This window comes from Periplaneta americana, chromosome 13, assembly GCF_040183065.1.
Source record: "Periplaneta americana isolate PAMFEO1 chromosome 13, P.americana_PAMFEO1_priV1, whole genome shotgun sequence".
NCBI classification, from domain to species: Eukaryota; Metazoa; Arthropoda; class Insecta; order Blattodea; family Blattidae; genus Periplaneta; species Periplaneta americana.
The window spans coordinates 84,515,874-84,531,685 of NC_091129.1; the positions used below are offsets into that span (position 1 = coordinate 84,515,874).

General features: G+C 34.8%; 1 protein-coding gene across 5 annotated transcripts in view; it reads left to right on the forward strand.

The window, feature by feature from the left end:
* Nucleotides 1-15,422, forward strand: part of LOC138712053 (sodium-coupled monocarboxylate transporter 2-like) — a 156,194-nt gene extending 140,772 nt beyond the window's left edge. For all 5 annotated transcript variants that reach the window (XM_069843444.1, XM_069843445.1, XM_069843446.1 and 2 more), the window contains 4 exons: nt 696-879; nt 2,810-2,896; nt 4,752-4,909; nt 10,781-15,422. In XM_069843444.1, coding sequence (XP_069699545.1) covers nt 696-879; nt 2,810-2,896; nt 4,752-4,909; nt 10,781-11,075 — 724 coding nt within the window. In that variant the 3' untranslated portion in view covers nt 11,076-15,422. The remainder of the gene's footprint in view (nt 1-695; nt 880-2,809; nt 2,897-4,751; nt 4,910-10,780) is intronic.
* Nucleotides 15,423-15,812: the final 390 nt, after the last annotated feature.

Below are 15,812 nucleotides of genomic sequence, written 5' to 3' on the forward strand. Positions count from 1 at the left end.
TTAATTAGAAACATATATTTAATAATTATATCATGTGGTGCGTAAATAGATTTTATGACGATCAAATTATTATCAAAACTTCGAAAGGGACTAGCATCAGCGATTTAAGAAAGAATAAGTAATAATTGAATATACAATGTTTTATTTTTATTTTATTGGGTTATTTTACGATGCTGTATCAACATCTAAGTTATTTAGCGTCTGAATGAAATGAAGGTGATAATGCCAGTGAAATGAGTCCAGGGTCCAGCACCGAAAGTTATCCAGCATTTGCTCGTATTGGGTTGAGGGAAAACCCCGGTAAAAACCTCAACCAGGTAACTTGCCCCGACCGGGATTCGAACCCGGGCCACCTGGTTTCACGGAGAGACGCGCTGACGGTGTGGACCATACAATGTTACCAACCCTAACATAATTCTAAATAAAACCTTTAATTAAATATACATAATTATGCTGAAGCTAATATGAGAATAAGTTCCTTAGTTATAAAGGTATTACTCGACCGAGGCCAGTGGAATCCTGCAGCCAGGAGCGCCACTTGTACTTCTCCTGCGTTCGTATAGCGACATCGCGATAGTTCACATTACGCCAGTCTTCACTCGCCTCGGTCGAGTTATATTAATATTGTATTCAATAGGTAATACATGAACCTTGTTAGCAACTAAATTGTAAACTATTATCCCATATTTTGACAGCTCCATGTCGAGCTGTCTCAATTGCCTGGCCGCCACAATCTACGAGGACTTTGTGCGTCCAAATCTCAAGGGAGACGAGAGTGAGCAACGTGCTGGCTGGATCATGAAGACGATCGTGCTTGTCGTGGGTGCCATTAGTGTGCTGCTTGTCTTCGTCGTCGAGCAACTAGGAGGCGTCTTGGAGGTCAGGGACCATCACTTAATAGTACTTATCAGTAGCATTAATTGCGTAGCAAATATTGCCGCAAAGTATGAAGCTGGAAGAAAACAAATGCTTGAAACAAACAAACAAGATTGAACTGAATGTGTTGCAACGTATGAAATCTAAGCTCTACATTTTGACAAAAATTGAAGCGTTCACTGATATAACGATTTAACATGCTTTATATCGGTTTTCAGTGTCTTGCATATATTGAATCCTTAATACCGCAGCTCCCTCCTGACCAACAAACACAACGCCTTCTAGAAACATTTGAACGTCGTTTTGGGCAATGCTTTTAAATCAGGTCTAAAATATTTGATACCTTGTACATAAAATTTATGACCATGTAGTTAAGGGTTTGTTCCAGAGAACGCCTCAAATTCAATGCTGTTATTAATATCTGCAAGTGTAAAACACAGAAGACCAAAAGTGTATCTTTCGGTAAATGCTGTTATTAAAGTACTTGTAGTAATAGTAGTAGTAGTAGTAGTAGTAGCAGTAGTAGTAGTAGCAGGAGCAGCTGCAGCAGCGGCATGTGTAGATAATGGTAATATTAGTACGTCCTAATAATAATGATAATTGTTTGCTAACCAACAAAAATATTTATGAACGTGTGGCAACGTGAGCAATCTAAGTACCAAATGTTAACATAAAGTCCAATTCTGATATTAAAAGATAATAATTAAAAAAACAGTGGCCAAAATGTAACTTTCGGCAGAATTAATGGTATTGGAGCTGTTTCCAAATAATAGGCTCACTAATAATAATAATAATAATAATAATAATAATAATAATAATAATAATAATAATAATATTTAAAATTCAACAGAAGAAAGATATTATACTAAACGTGTGGCAACTTAATCTATACTGTAAATCTTGACAAACAGGTACTGTACGGCTACATATAATCTAATTCTGATATCAATAGCTGAAAATGTGAAAAACACGAAGTCAGAATTGTAAATATCGGTAGAATTGATGATATTTGAACAATGTCGTTTGAATAATAATAATAATAATAATAATAATAATAATAATAATAATAATAATAAAAACAATAAGAATAATTATATTTCAAATCAACAGAAGTAAGTTAATACTAAACGTGAGGCAACTTACACAATCTAAGCTATAAATCTTGAGAAATACGCATAATCTAATTCTGATATCAATAGCTGAAAATGTGAAAAAACACGATGCCAGAATTGAGGACGTTAGAAGCAAATGGGTGCAACTGGCAAGTGAGTTAAGTGCATCCAGGAGAAGCTAAAGCATCTGAAATTTTAGTCATCATTATCATCATCATCATCATCATCATCCTTGTATGTATTGAGCCTAGTGGTCCGTTACAGTCTCTTGCCAACGCTTCAACGGTCTGCCCAAGGATCTCTTGCCCACAGGATGGTAATTTAAAATTTGGCGTGGAATTCTAGAACGAGGCATTCTGATGACATGTGATCTCCAGTTTTGTCTGTATTTCTGTAGGTATTCCGTAATCGGCTCAATCTGCAGTTCTTTCATAATGTCAACATTTTTAATGTGATCCATTCTCGTGTATCCCGCTGTACGACGCATAAATCTCATTTAGTAAAAATGAATATATCTTTTAACCACAACACACCCTAAAATTGGAATCCAAAATTTCACAGAATTTACGGATGATAAAGTACTTTTAACCACTTTTACCCCTGTGCTTCTGACCTCCTCAATTGTAACTTTCGTTAGAATTAATGACGTTTCAACAATATGTCGTTAAAATAATAATAATAATAATAATAATAATAATAATAATAATAATAATAATAATAATAATAAAAATAATGCCATTAAAATGTCAACATGTCACAATATAGTGTACTCGTATACAAATAGGATATTGTTGAACACAACATGTGTCTGATGTCAACAGATATCGTACAGCGCACAGGGTATTACTTGCGGTGCGCTGCTGGGCCTGTTCTCCCTCGGGATCTTCTTCCCATGGGCAAACGCTAAGGTGAGTATGACCAGACAGAGTAAAGGAGGCATCGTCGGACAAGAAAATCTACCTCGTCTCAACGGTGAGAGATCATGTAAGGTGAAACCGAGTATATCAACTGAGTCAAGCATATCCTGTCTTAGTTACTTATTTCACGACGTTATATCGATTACAACATACAGATTTAGAAAATGGGCGGAGTCCAGGTAGCAATCCTCCTCCATGTAGGCAACAAGCTTCGCAAGACTGTAGGTCCGATTCAGACTATCGTTATAAAGACGCTGCGTCCCTGTGTCCACCCGTCCACATAATGACGCATTGTTCTACGTCGATTTCACTGTCTGTGCTATAGCGTAGGCGATAGACGCACGTGTGTACTGAACAACAATCAACAATGAAGTGGCAGAACGCAGCAGCCAGCGGTGGCGCCGCGTTCTGGCAGAACCCGCAACTAAAGTCGTGTCGCTGTTATTTCCGGCGTGACTCCTCCTCTTTGCTTACGTCTTAGGAAGTGAAAGCTCTATAAAGTATAAGTAAGTAATATCGTTCGCCATTTTTGTCCTTTCGTTGCCGAGCTCCCACACGAGGAATCTATTTGCCGCACCGTTAAACATTATTATGTCGTAGCTCCTATGATAAAAAATGAAACGCAATGTAATTGAGCAAATAATTGAGCGGCAAATAACGTCCTCGCGTGTTTTCTACGAAAGCGGACGAAAGAGCCAAAATGGCGGGCGATTATATTAAGTAGCCTATTTATCGAGCCTTAGGAAGTGAATTACATCATCACCAGCGAATGACAAGACGCACACGTTTAATTGTAGCCGACCTGCAACGTGATTGGCTGCCGGAAATAAGAGCGACGGGACTGTAGATAATTAACGCTGCGTCACCGCCGTCTGTATTTACCTGACTCTGCGTCCCGGGAACCAAGTGTGTATTGGTCACTTAGAACAATGTACTTCTAAACCGCGCATCAATGGGACATTCCTTTTAACACTAGTCTGCATCGGAATGCAGATTGTCAAAGACAAATTAATTATTCGATCAGTGCTCTTAGAATTTGTAATAAGTTGCCTATTGAAATTTTTTATTTTGAAAAGAATGCCGTTAAAGAACTGGTCTTTGGTTGGCTGACCCAGAAGTCATTTCACAACATTAATGAATTCTATGATGTAGGCATTATAGTGTTTTAATATTGCGATATTTTCCTTGTATTTTACTTGTTACTCTTTACTCCGTCGATGGTCTTTTGGACTCAATGACTTAATATGTTGTTGTTGTTTTCTAATGCCAGGCGTTTAACAATAAAGTCATTTGACCTCTTGCACTCCAATATTTTTCGAAGATATTGTCATGGTCAGCCACTGAAGCACAGATTTTGAGGTGTTCCGAATCCATTTCTTGGTTTGAGTTGCACAATGGGCAGTTAGGGGACTGATATATTCCAATTCTATGCAGGTGTTTGGCCAAACAATCTTGGCCTGTTGCCAATCTAAATGTAGCTACAGACGATTTTCGTGGTAAATCGGGAATTAACTGTGGATTATGATCAATGACTTAATATAAAATATCATATATTTAGGCGTTCTTGTTTACTGCGTATGCGTAATGTTAGGTCCAATGGACCCGTCGATCAACAGCAGGTGTGGTCCTCCAGACATTCTGGGGGTCGTGTGTGAATGAAGTAGCCAAAAAAAGTTAAAATATGGTGTTCACTTAAATCGGCTACAACTTGCCATTACACCCCAGTCTGGACAGAAAATCTGAATTTATTGAAACAAGATAGAGATAAAGCAAGAACCAAAGCAGATAATATTTGGAACTTAGTAAAATTAAGTAGCCCAAATTTTGTTTCTGGGTCTGTACATAGGGTGCTCTGTGGGGAAGCATAGCCAGCTTAGGGATAGTCAGCATCATCGTATTCGGCGCCCAAAGAGCGTTAGCAACGGGGAAGATAACGCACAAGACATTGCCAACATCCATACTGGGCTGCCTCGCGAATACTACACTCAACAATTCTACAGTCACGTGAGTATAATCTAATAGGCCTAGATAGTGTATAATTATTTTACCTCGAAAATAATGTACTTAATAAACTATTTCCTGTTGAATCCTTTCACCTTGTGGATTGCAAGATAAAACACACTTACTTACTTACCTATGGCTTTTAGAGAACCCGGAGGTTCATTGCCGACCCCACATGAGCCCGTCATCGGTCCCTATCCTGAGCAAGATTAATTCAGTCTTTACCATCATATCCCATCTCCCTCAAATCCATTTAAATTTTATCCTCCCACCTACGACTCGGCCTAATACAATTTTTCTTAAAATCTGAAATCATTCACACTATCAGTAACTTCATTTCAATATTATTTGTGTCTGTACAAGTAATAAGAGAGGATTATCTCTAAAGTTATACTGGGTGTCCCACTAGGTACCGAACCCGAAATTTATTGTGCAATTTTAAGACTAATGATAATGTTGCGATGAAATTTGAAGCGGATCTACCTTGTTTTGTGAGAAATGTGAAAACGTCATCAAATGTACTGGAAGTGAGCACAATCTGCGTCCAGATAGGACTGAATTCGGCGCGCCATAATTTAGAAAGTCCTTGCCAGTGCATCTCCTGTCACTACTTGAATATCTTCTTTAATATTTGATTTCAAGGCGTCTATGGTTCCTAGTTTGTTTCGGAAAACTCTTCCTTGGAGATATCCCCATAAGAATAATCAGGCGGCGTCAGATCGGGAGAGCGCGGTGGCCATAGATAGGCTAACTGGTGGACAGCTACTCCACGTAGCAAAAGTGAAATGGACAGCGACACATATTCCATTTCATTTCCCACACTACTCTTCTAATTTCATTACAGTATCAACATTTGTGTTGGAATTATTAAGGAAATGAAATGCCGGGTTCGGTAGCGAGTGGAGCACCCAGTATTGTACAATATTAAATAAATCGTGTCTTATTCTATATATAATTTCACGTCTCATATAGTATTAATTTAATAAATACATTTTTCCAAAACTTCATAATCAAACAGCCCGTTGATGTCATCATATTAAATGCATGAAGTTCTCCTTTATATTCATGTTACCATGGCGAGTTGCTAGAACAAGGTGTGGATTTTTCTATATCTGTTGTTTTGGTTACTCGATTCATAACAAGTGGTTTTTGTAAACTTTTATCCACTCATTGAGGCAAGTAACAGTAACATAAATACAAAAGAGATACTTTAATACTATTATTATACTGAATATTAAATTATTGTGATATTCATTTCTTTAAAATAGGTTATTATTTGGGAGCCACTACGATGAAACGGACATATTTTCGATAGAAAACCGATGCAATTCCTTCTTTGAATTATATTAAGTTAATATCAATTGCGTATTTAAAGAAACATGCTTTATTAAAGAATGAAAGCTGATACATTCAAACATGTTTATGCTATTCACAAAATAAAGTATGATTGCAGAATGTTTAAACAATAACTCAATAACATCTAGTAGTACCCTCAATTTAACAGTCATTCAAAAGCTATTACGGCTAAATAGTAAAAGATGTATAGCACATAGTATTACGAGATTTCATGAGTGCAATATATGGTCTTTCCAATAATTCAATCCGCTTTGATCAAACTGTCATGGATTAGAAGTTAGGATCTATAATGATAATGACGATGGTAACAATAATAATAATAATAATAATAATAATAATAATAATAATAATAATAATAATAATAATAATGATAATAATAATAATAATAATAATAATAATAATTTTTTGGTTTACGCAAATGCTATGATGAATGACACAGTAACCGTAACTGAACCGAGTGACGTCAAGCTCTCAGCATTGTTATTGCGCAAGCCAAACAAAATGGTCCTAATTCCTAAACCGTTAGACATGGATCAATACGAGATAATTACAGCAAGCAAAATTTCATAGAGAATAATAATTCATTCACTGTGTTCTACGCAGAGGCAGGTCTTTCACTGCAAACCCAGCTTTCTCCAATGTAATCTATTTGTTGCCTTCCTCTTTGTCTCCTCATATGATCCATATATCTTAATGTCGTCTATCATCTGACATCTTCTTTTGCCCCGAACTCTTCTCCCGTTCACCATTCCTTCCAGTGCATCGTTCAGTATGCAGTTTCTTCTCAGCCAGTGATCCAACCAATTCCTTTTCCTCTTCCTGATCAGTTTCAGCACTATTCTTTATTCACCCACTCTTTCCAACATTGCTTCATTTCTTATTAAGTCTGTCCAATTCACACGTTTCATTCTTCTGCATATTCACATTTCAAATGCTTCTCTTCACTTCGCCGTAATGTCCATGTTTCTGCCCCATACAATGCCACACTCCAAACAAAGCACTTCACTAGTCTCTTCCTTATTTCTTTTTCCAGAGGTCCGCAGGAGATGCTCTTTCTTCTAGTAAATGCTTCCTTGGCCACTACTTTCCTCCTTTTGACTCTCTGACAGCAGCTCAAGTTACTGCTTATAGTATACCCCAAGTATTTGAAGCTGTCCACTTGCTCTATTGGCTCATTTAGAATTCGCAAGTTTATCTTCTTTATTTTTCTTGCGACAACCATGGTCTTAGTCTTATTTGCATTTATCTTCATTCCATACTGCTGACAGCTGTCATTTAGCTCCAGTAGCATATCCCTTAGTATCATCTCCTCTTCTGGCGAGGCGACATCATGAGCAAATAGAATAATAATGCTGTACTCTAATATTATTCTCTAAAATTCAAACAGTATTTCGACTTTCATCATTAATAATTCTATATTAATCAATATTAAATTCTTTTCAAATAATACAATGTTAAAATTGAAATATACCGTCTATACTTATCTAGTATTATATGATTAATTATAACATAAACGTTTTCGGCACTAATGTGCCATTTTCAAATGTATGAAAGTTTGCCTAATTACATGTTCAAATAGGTGCACATGAACTGTGTGAATGAAACATATAATGTGTACCCTGGTGATTTCATGTCACATATAAAACAATCTGTTTGTAGATAATTAATGATTAAAATTAAAAACACACACTTATTACTAACATTTAAAATTTGTTTTTCTGCTGAAAATTATCCAGCGAACACTGGGAATGTCTTGACGTATTGTGTGGTCAAATGCAGTTATTCATTTACTTGAAATGTTGTAACTTTACACTAGGATATTCATTATTAAAATATTAAAATTCTTTATGTTGATTCGTTATTATTGCACCAAGGTTCCTTGTTGTTTGTTCACTTTTCACATATTGGAGCACTTTACCTTAATCGAATGTGGTGCGTAATATAAGTTACATTGATGCCTGGTTATTGTTTTCCTTTTGTTGCTGTGGTTGGATTATTACATATTCATGGTTGTCACCGTCCGATTATCAGTCAAGCCTTTACACTGCGAACATTAAATTTGTTGTTACATATATGAATATGCTGATGGTTAAATGCATTGAATTAAACTAGTGACTTACGTGAAATTGTATAGAAATTTGTTAAGTTTATGGTTAGGTGCATTTCTGCAGTTTACTATTGGTATACAATTTCTTGAAAACAACCATTATACAAGAATGCCAACACACCACCAAAAACACAAGGCAATTGATAAATAAATTACGTAAACTGAAAACCATAAAATTCACGAAATTATTATCACTAGACATAACCAACCTATATACAAATATCCCCATCAACGAAACTTTAGATATCATAACCTCTAAATTAAATGAACTCCAGTTAAATAATAATATAATCCAACAAGTAACAAATCTTTTACAAATTTCATTAAAACAGAATTACTTCCAATTTCAAAACAAATTCTATGCCCAACCAATAGGACTGGCAATGGGAGATCCCTTTTCGGGTTTCTTGGCCAATATATTTTTGCAGCACATCGAGAAAGAACATATCAACACCCTAACTAATAAATTTCATTTCGTCACATACACTAGATATGTTGATGACACTTTAATTATTTATGAGGATAACAAAAATCAGGATACATTGATATTAGAAGAATTCAATTACCTTCATCAAAATTTAAAATTCACATTGGAAACAAGTGTTAACAACAGTATAAACTTCCTAGACCTAAATATTACTATAAGACCCCCTAAAATAGACTTCAATATACATAGAAAACAAACAGCTACCACACACTCTATCAATAATAATTCCACCCATCCCACAACACATAAAGTCAGAAAATTTAGGTACCTAATTGATCGGCTACTCACGACCCCAATGAATAGGAATAATTACAAAAAAGAATTTAATTATATTCAAAACCTTGCAATAGAAAACGGTTATGAAAAACATTTAATTCATAAATTACTGAAAAATAGAAAAGCCAAATTATCTAAGAAAAAATACACCACACTGGAACCAGAAAATGCAAAATCCAATAAAAAATGGCAAACCATGACTTATTTCGGAAAAATTTCAAATCAAATTAATAATTTCTTCAAAAAACAAAATATTAACATAGCCTTCAAAACCAATAACAAGCTTCATAACATAATCCCCAATAAAACCAACACCAATGAACCTCTCTTAAATAGTGGTATATACCAATTACAATGCAAGAAGTGCACCAAACAGTACATCGGTCAAACCCGCCGTAATTTCAAAATAAGATACAAAGAACACGCTACAGATTTTAAATATAACACAAACAAGTCGAAATATGCCCATCACCTTATTGAAGAAGGCCATGAATTATGTAACATAAAAGATACACTAAAAATTATTAAAGTCATTAACAGTCCCATAATAGACACGGCAGAGCAATATTATATCGCAAAGAGTTTTAATAAAGAGAACCAACTTTTAAACGAGCAAATAGTTAACCCCAAGAACCCATTATTCAATTTATTTAAATTAGTTTAAAAAAATCAGACTACATCATCTCAGCTTATGACATCACATCCCCCCATCCCCACATTACTTCCGGTTCCGCCAGATGTTCATTAAGATAAGAACCACTGTGAGCATCGAACGATTCTCATTCATAGCCTGGCCAACGTCGAGCACGCAACATGTCCAGCCATTGTACGTAAGTCACTAGTTTAATTCAATTCACTTAACCATCTGCATATTCATATACGTAACAACAAATTTTATGTTCGCAGTGTAAAGGCTTGACTGATAATCGGACGGTGACAACCATGAATATGTAATAATCCAACCACAGCAACAAAAGGAAAACAATAACCAGGCATCAATGTAACTTATATTACGCACCACATTCGATTAAGGTAAAGTGCTCCAATATGTGAAAAGTGAACAAACAACAAGGAACCTTGGTGCAATAATAACGAATCAACATAAAGAATTTTAATATTTTAATAGTGAATATCCTAGTGTAAGGTTACAACATTTCAAGTAAACGAATAACTGCATTTGACCACACAATACGTCAAGACATTCCCAGTGTTCGCTGGATAATTTTCAGCAGAAAAACAAATTTTAAATGTTAGTAATAAGTGTGTGTTTTTAATTTTAATCATTAACTATCTACAAACAGATTGTTTTATATGTGACATGAAATCACTAGGGTACACATTATATGTTTCATTCACACAGTTCATGTGCACCTATTTGAACATGTAATTAGGCAAACTTTCATACATTTGAAAATGGCACATTAGTGCCGAAAACGTTTATGTTATAATTAATCATATAATACTAGATAAGTATAGACGGTATATTTCAATACAAACTGCTTATCGGATAAATCATACAACATGAAATTACTTCTCAAATAAGTTTTATTTCAAAAGATTTCGCTGAAATCTCTGGACACTATATCAAATAAAATCGTAGTACAAGTGTAGTAGCAAATATTCTACTGATACATTATTTCCCTTTCAGAGAATTACTTGACCAGGAGCAAGATGAAGCCTTCGTCCTATTCCGGATCTCTTATTGGTACTATGGTGTAGTGGGTAGCTTCACAGTGATCATCGTTGGGATGTTGATCAGCGCAATCACTGGTCTCCAGAATCCAAGGAAGCTTAATATTGTGCTCATTGCGCCTTTCTTACGAAATTACGTAACTAGGGGATCAGAAGCCGAGGAGGAGGTAGTGGAACTCACGGAGAAAGATCTCCTCACCATGACACAAGAGCAGAATAGTTATGGTCCGTCCCGGGATTCTGTAGAGTAACTTCGCGCATTTGGAGGCGGAGTCTATCTGTTTCGGAGTGTACTGCGGGCAGCATAAGTTCGAGTCCGCTAAGGAGTAACATGCTCGTGGTAGAAGGTAGATTAGAATTCAGATAGAAATTATCCCCTCCTACAAGCGATTGCTCGCTTCATTCAAGCAATGTCTCCCTCTAGAACTGTCATTGGCTCTATCCCTCCCACATACCACTTGCGCAGAGGTCTTGTTTCGTCTTTCTACTCCACAAAGGCCTGAGACTGCCCATAGAGAAAGAACGAGTGACGTTCTCTGATTCCTAATGGTTATAAATATCATTATAATTTATTTAAAATCTTAGGAAGAATACTTTATACCTTTTATACTCAGTGCCTTTGTATTGTGAACTGTGATGACTGCAGATTTTTAATAATGGTGTAAAACTATAAAGTATTTAGCGCCCCTGGTAGTTATGTTCTCTTTTTGATTTTTATATCCCAGTGTACAACTTATCTATTAAAGGATGTGAAGAAGCCAGAATGTAAGGCTATTACAATCAAGTAAAGTACACAGACTATTTCAGGAGTACTGGTGAATAACTTATGGAGTTGTAGCAGGAACAACTACGAGAAAGAAGTTCGTATGAACATGTGTCCATTTCCAATGTGTGTGGAGATACATCTCCTTAAAAGTTACGCCTAAATTACTTAGAAAAGGTTTAAAGGAGATAAAAAAGACATTGATTGCATTTAGTGTTTCATTGAAAGCCTTACGAAAGGTATGAAGAAAATAAATTAGATTGCTATTGCATTTATTGGTTATTTAAATATAATCGATAATTTGAGGCAGTTCAAAGTATTTCTTTAAAAGTCTCACCACTGACTTGAGTGTACATTTCAACGCTCTTAAAATAGTAAATGTAGCACTTCTGAGATCTTTTTGACATTTTTTATAAGGCCAGCATTGTTCATAATACAAGCGACCAAATCGTCTGTTGTGCAATACTTTATCTTCATAGACCACTAGTCTTCGCTTTTAAACTATCCACAGAAACAATAATCTAAAAGGACTAAGGTCTGGGGACCCTGGTGGCCAATAAACGTGACCACCGCAGCAAGCGGAATATCCATAATTCGGGGAATGTGACATTTAGATGATACGTCAAGTGACGACTATAATGTGCATGACCTTTTGTACGGCTCCTAATCAGTTTCTAAGTAATCATTTGTATCTTCTTCGTACACTTTGTAAGGCTTATTTTGAGTAATACTGAAACAGCTGTTTGTCCAAGCACAATCAAAGTTGGACTCATGTTTATGTGAAATTTTCTACTTTGAATGGACCAAACTATCACCTTCTAAAATATTCATATTCCTCCTGAAACTCCCTGCAAATGCAAGGTATTGAAGTATGTAAAGTTTACTTTTATTACAATTATTTACCAAAATTATTTCATAACGATATTATTTATCCATTAAGACTATGCACACAACAGAAAGTCTGAAAAATGAAGTTGCAAAAATGTAAAGTGAAATATTTTGACAGAATATATGAATGTACATCTAATATTATCTTCCACAATTATTATAAAAAATTATCTTAACAACAGTCCATAAATAACCGAAATTACACCATTACATAATGCGATATCTGAATTTGGTGCTATATATAAGCAAAAATTTGTTTATTGCATAACATTCATTTATTTTGCTTTGAAACATTAACTCAACTGCTGGTCTCTTATTAAAAATTGGTTAGCTATTTTTTGTATTATTTGTGCTAATTTTTTGTAATAGTATGAATTTTATAATACTTCTGGAATAAAATGTTTTATAAACAAACCAGATTTATTTCAATGGCCAATGTCTCGAAACAGGTTTCTGGCGCTTGGTCTATTATTGCGTAACTCCGTATAATTGTCATTTCATATCTACAAGAATTATTTTTTTTAACCAGAATGTGGATTTTGAGTAGGTGATAATGATAAAATCCGTAGTTATAATACTCGTATACTCTTAAAAAATGTTTATTTAATGAAATCTTGCTACAAGAACTGAATAATAGTATTAACTTGTCTTAAACACAAACAAAATGTCAACAAAATCCTGAGTGTCCTTATGATTTAATATAAAGAAGCTTATGAAAATGCAGAAAATAAATAAATCAAAATCACTATAGCTAAGGCCAGAAAAATATGCCCACTTTTCACTCCTTACTAATACCTTCATAGGACTTTTGATACCAAGGATCCACAAAAGAAATCAGGCTGGTAAAATCTTTCTTCTTGTTTTCTGACTGTGGAACAACATGAGGCAAGCCATCAAGTGTCATTGCAGGAATTGTTTCAAAAGAAATACCTGTGTTAAACTCAAAATAATTTTGAAAATCATTCAATCCGCTGAAATTTGATTTAACTTAAATAATATCTGGTTAGTTCTTTTCGATTCGTACCCTTAAAACTAGATATACATGCAACTGATCTGTGTCCTGTCAAAAAATGTATACTTGAAGATTTTCATTCCTCTCCTCATACCTTTTAAAACTGTGTTCTTCTCTTTACAATATTCTTTTTCTTCTTTTTTTTCTCTTTTGGATGACTTGATCTCCAAGAAATACATAAACGGTTTCTTGTATACCTGTTTATGATTCTTGAAGATAGTAAGTCACTTAAATTATTATCTTATTTTAACAATACGCTCAAGCCTTCTTTCGGAGCCCTGTATAAACCAATGATATGTAATATGTTTCGTGAATAATCATCCACTATGTCTACACCCAATATTTCGAACTCCGAGTCTTTGAAATTTTCAGCGCTCTACAGGCACTTTTTAAACATACAAAAACCTCTCTCCCCTGTTTCTACACGATCGCGTCTATATGTTACATAATCGTTTCTAAATACGTCCGAGTCTGTTACAGTACAGCGTCTCGTTTAGGCACAGTGAAAACGTAAACGCTATCATATAAACATTTTAACAAACATGCAATTGTAACGTTTTTGCTATTTATATGATGTTGCTTTCAAGCAGCATTTTTTACGGTCACGAATTTCATTCTCTGTATGACTGACATAATATCACCGTCTTCTGTGGCAGAACTAATAACACTACAGTAGGCCTATATTGGTCTGACGTAACAACACAGTATCCTAAACATAATCATCCCTTCTCAAAGTTCAATTTATTCAGGTACAGTAGCAAAATTGGGTTTGTTATATTGAATTATTTCAACGTTACAATTGCTTATACGTAATATATTCATATATATGAGGCCTCGCTGTCCTCATTGAATAATCAAGACTATTTGTAGTTAACTTGCAGATACATAGGTATTTGTTATAGTTACAATTGCTTGTTTGTTAAAATGTGTATATGATAACGTTATGCATTTTGTGTTCTTTTGTTTCGTGTGTTTTTGGAAAGTATAATTTTAATTAATGCTCCGCCATAAATGTTGTAACTAAAATCTTGTGCATCCCTCGTGTTTATCGTACGGCTTGTCCTCCCCCACACGTTACCTGCACTTTTTTTTACGTTTTCACTGTGCCTAATTAAGACGCTCTACTGTACATTAGTATAACTGGATTGGCTTGCTTTCCCTTCAATACTTCAAAATGAAAGTAGCACAAGAATATATTAATTAAACAGAATCATGCAAGATGGCTCTAAACTCAATAATTCTTTACTGAATGAATTATTTTCATTTTTATGGATATCCTTCTTCGTAGAATTTTGAAGAATTTTGAATCTATCACATCTTCAAGTAATTGAGTATTTCTTTATACCGATATGTCATTACAGGCAATTTTCAAAAACCAATATTTGTAACTATTGTTCTGGAATACCTGTACAAACCAATGTCCTAATTATTATTTCAAAAGTGACATACCGAAATTCAGAGACTAAGGATCTGATTGGACTCGTGAACCCTGCTCAATTCACAACTCAGACTTTAAGATCCGTTCTACTTCCTTGCCGTAAGTAAGGATTTTTTGTGAATCTCCGAACTCACATCACGGCATTAAGTTATTATTAGATTAAAATGTATTAGCTGTAAAAAGAACTGCAGAGATTAAAAATAATAAAGTTTGTTTTCGAAAGCAACGGCTGATTAACTTTTGATGTTTGTCTGACCTATCATCTAGCTCTAAGATAACAGACTCTTGCCTCCAGCACTCTTCTACCGACCGTTGCTAATATTTACTTTAAAAATATGTTGTAATCATATTAGAAACCAGCTGCTCTCATGAACGTCGCTATTGACCCACTTCACATCGAAATACCAGTTAGCAGGTTTTAACACAGATTTTGTTTGCTCAATATTAGAGAAACCTGTATGTTTATTTCGATAAATAAAACAGTATATTTTAATCACCATCAACGAAATTATCATTATTACCTTTTCTATTCCTTCTTCTTCTTGTTCACCATTATTACGTTGCAGACATACACAAAGCAAAAGCTATTAAAAGGTCGGCTATATCTCTTCAATATACATAAACAACAAAAGTATTCGATGTTGGTTTACAGCAGAGAACATAGTACGAGCTCTTAGTTTGTTGTTGATTTCATTCTTAACGATCTTATTAGAACCATAGTACAGAAGTAAAAACGTCCACTGACTTCAGTGTTTCTTTAAAGAGTCCTCTGAATTATAGTTATGAATAAGGAGCGGATTCCTATGTAATTAAATAAAGTATTATTTTTGCGTGTGATAAAACACAATTAAAAAAGTAAAAACTTCCGTACATGAAGTTTCAAGTTC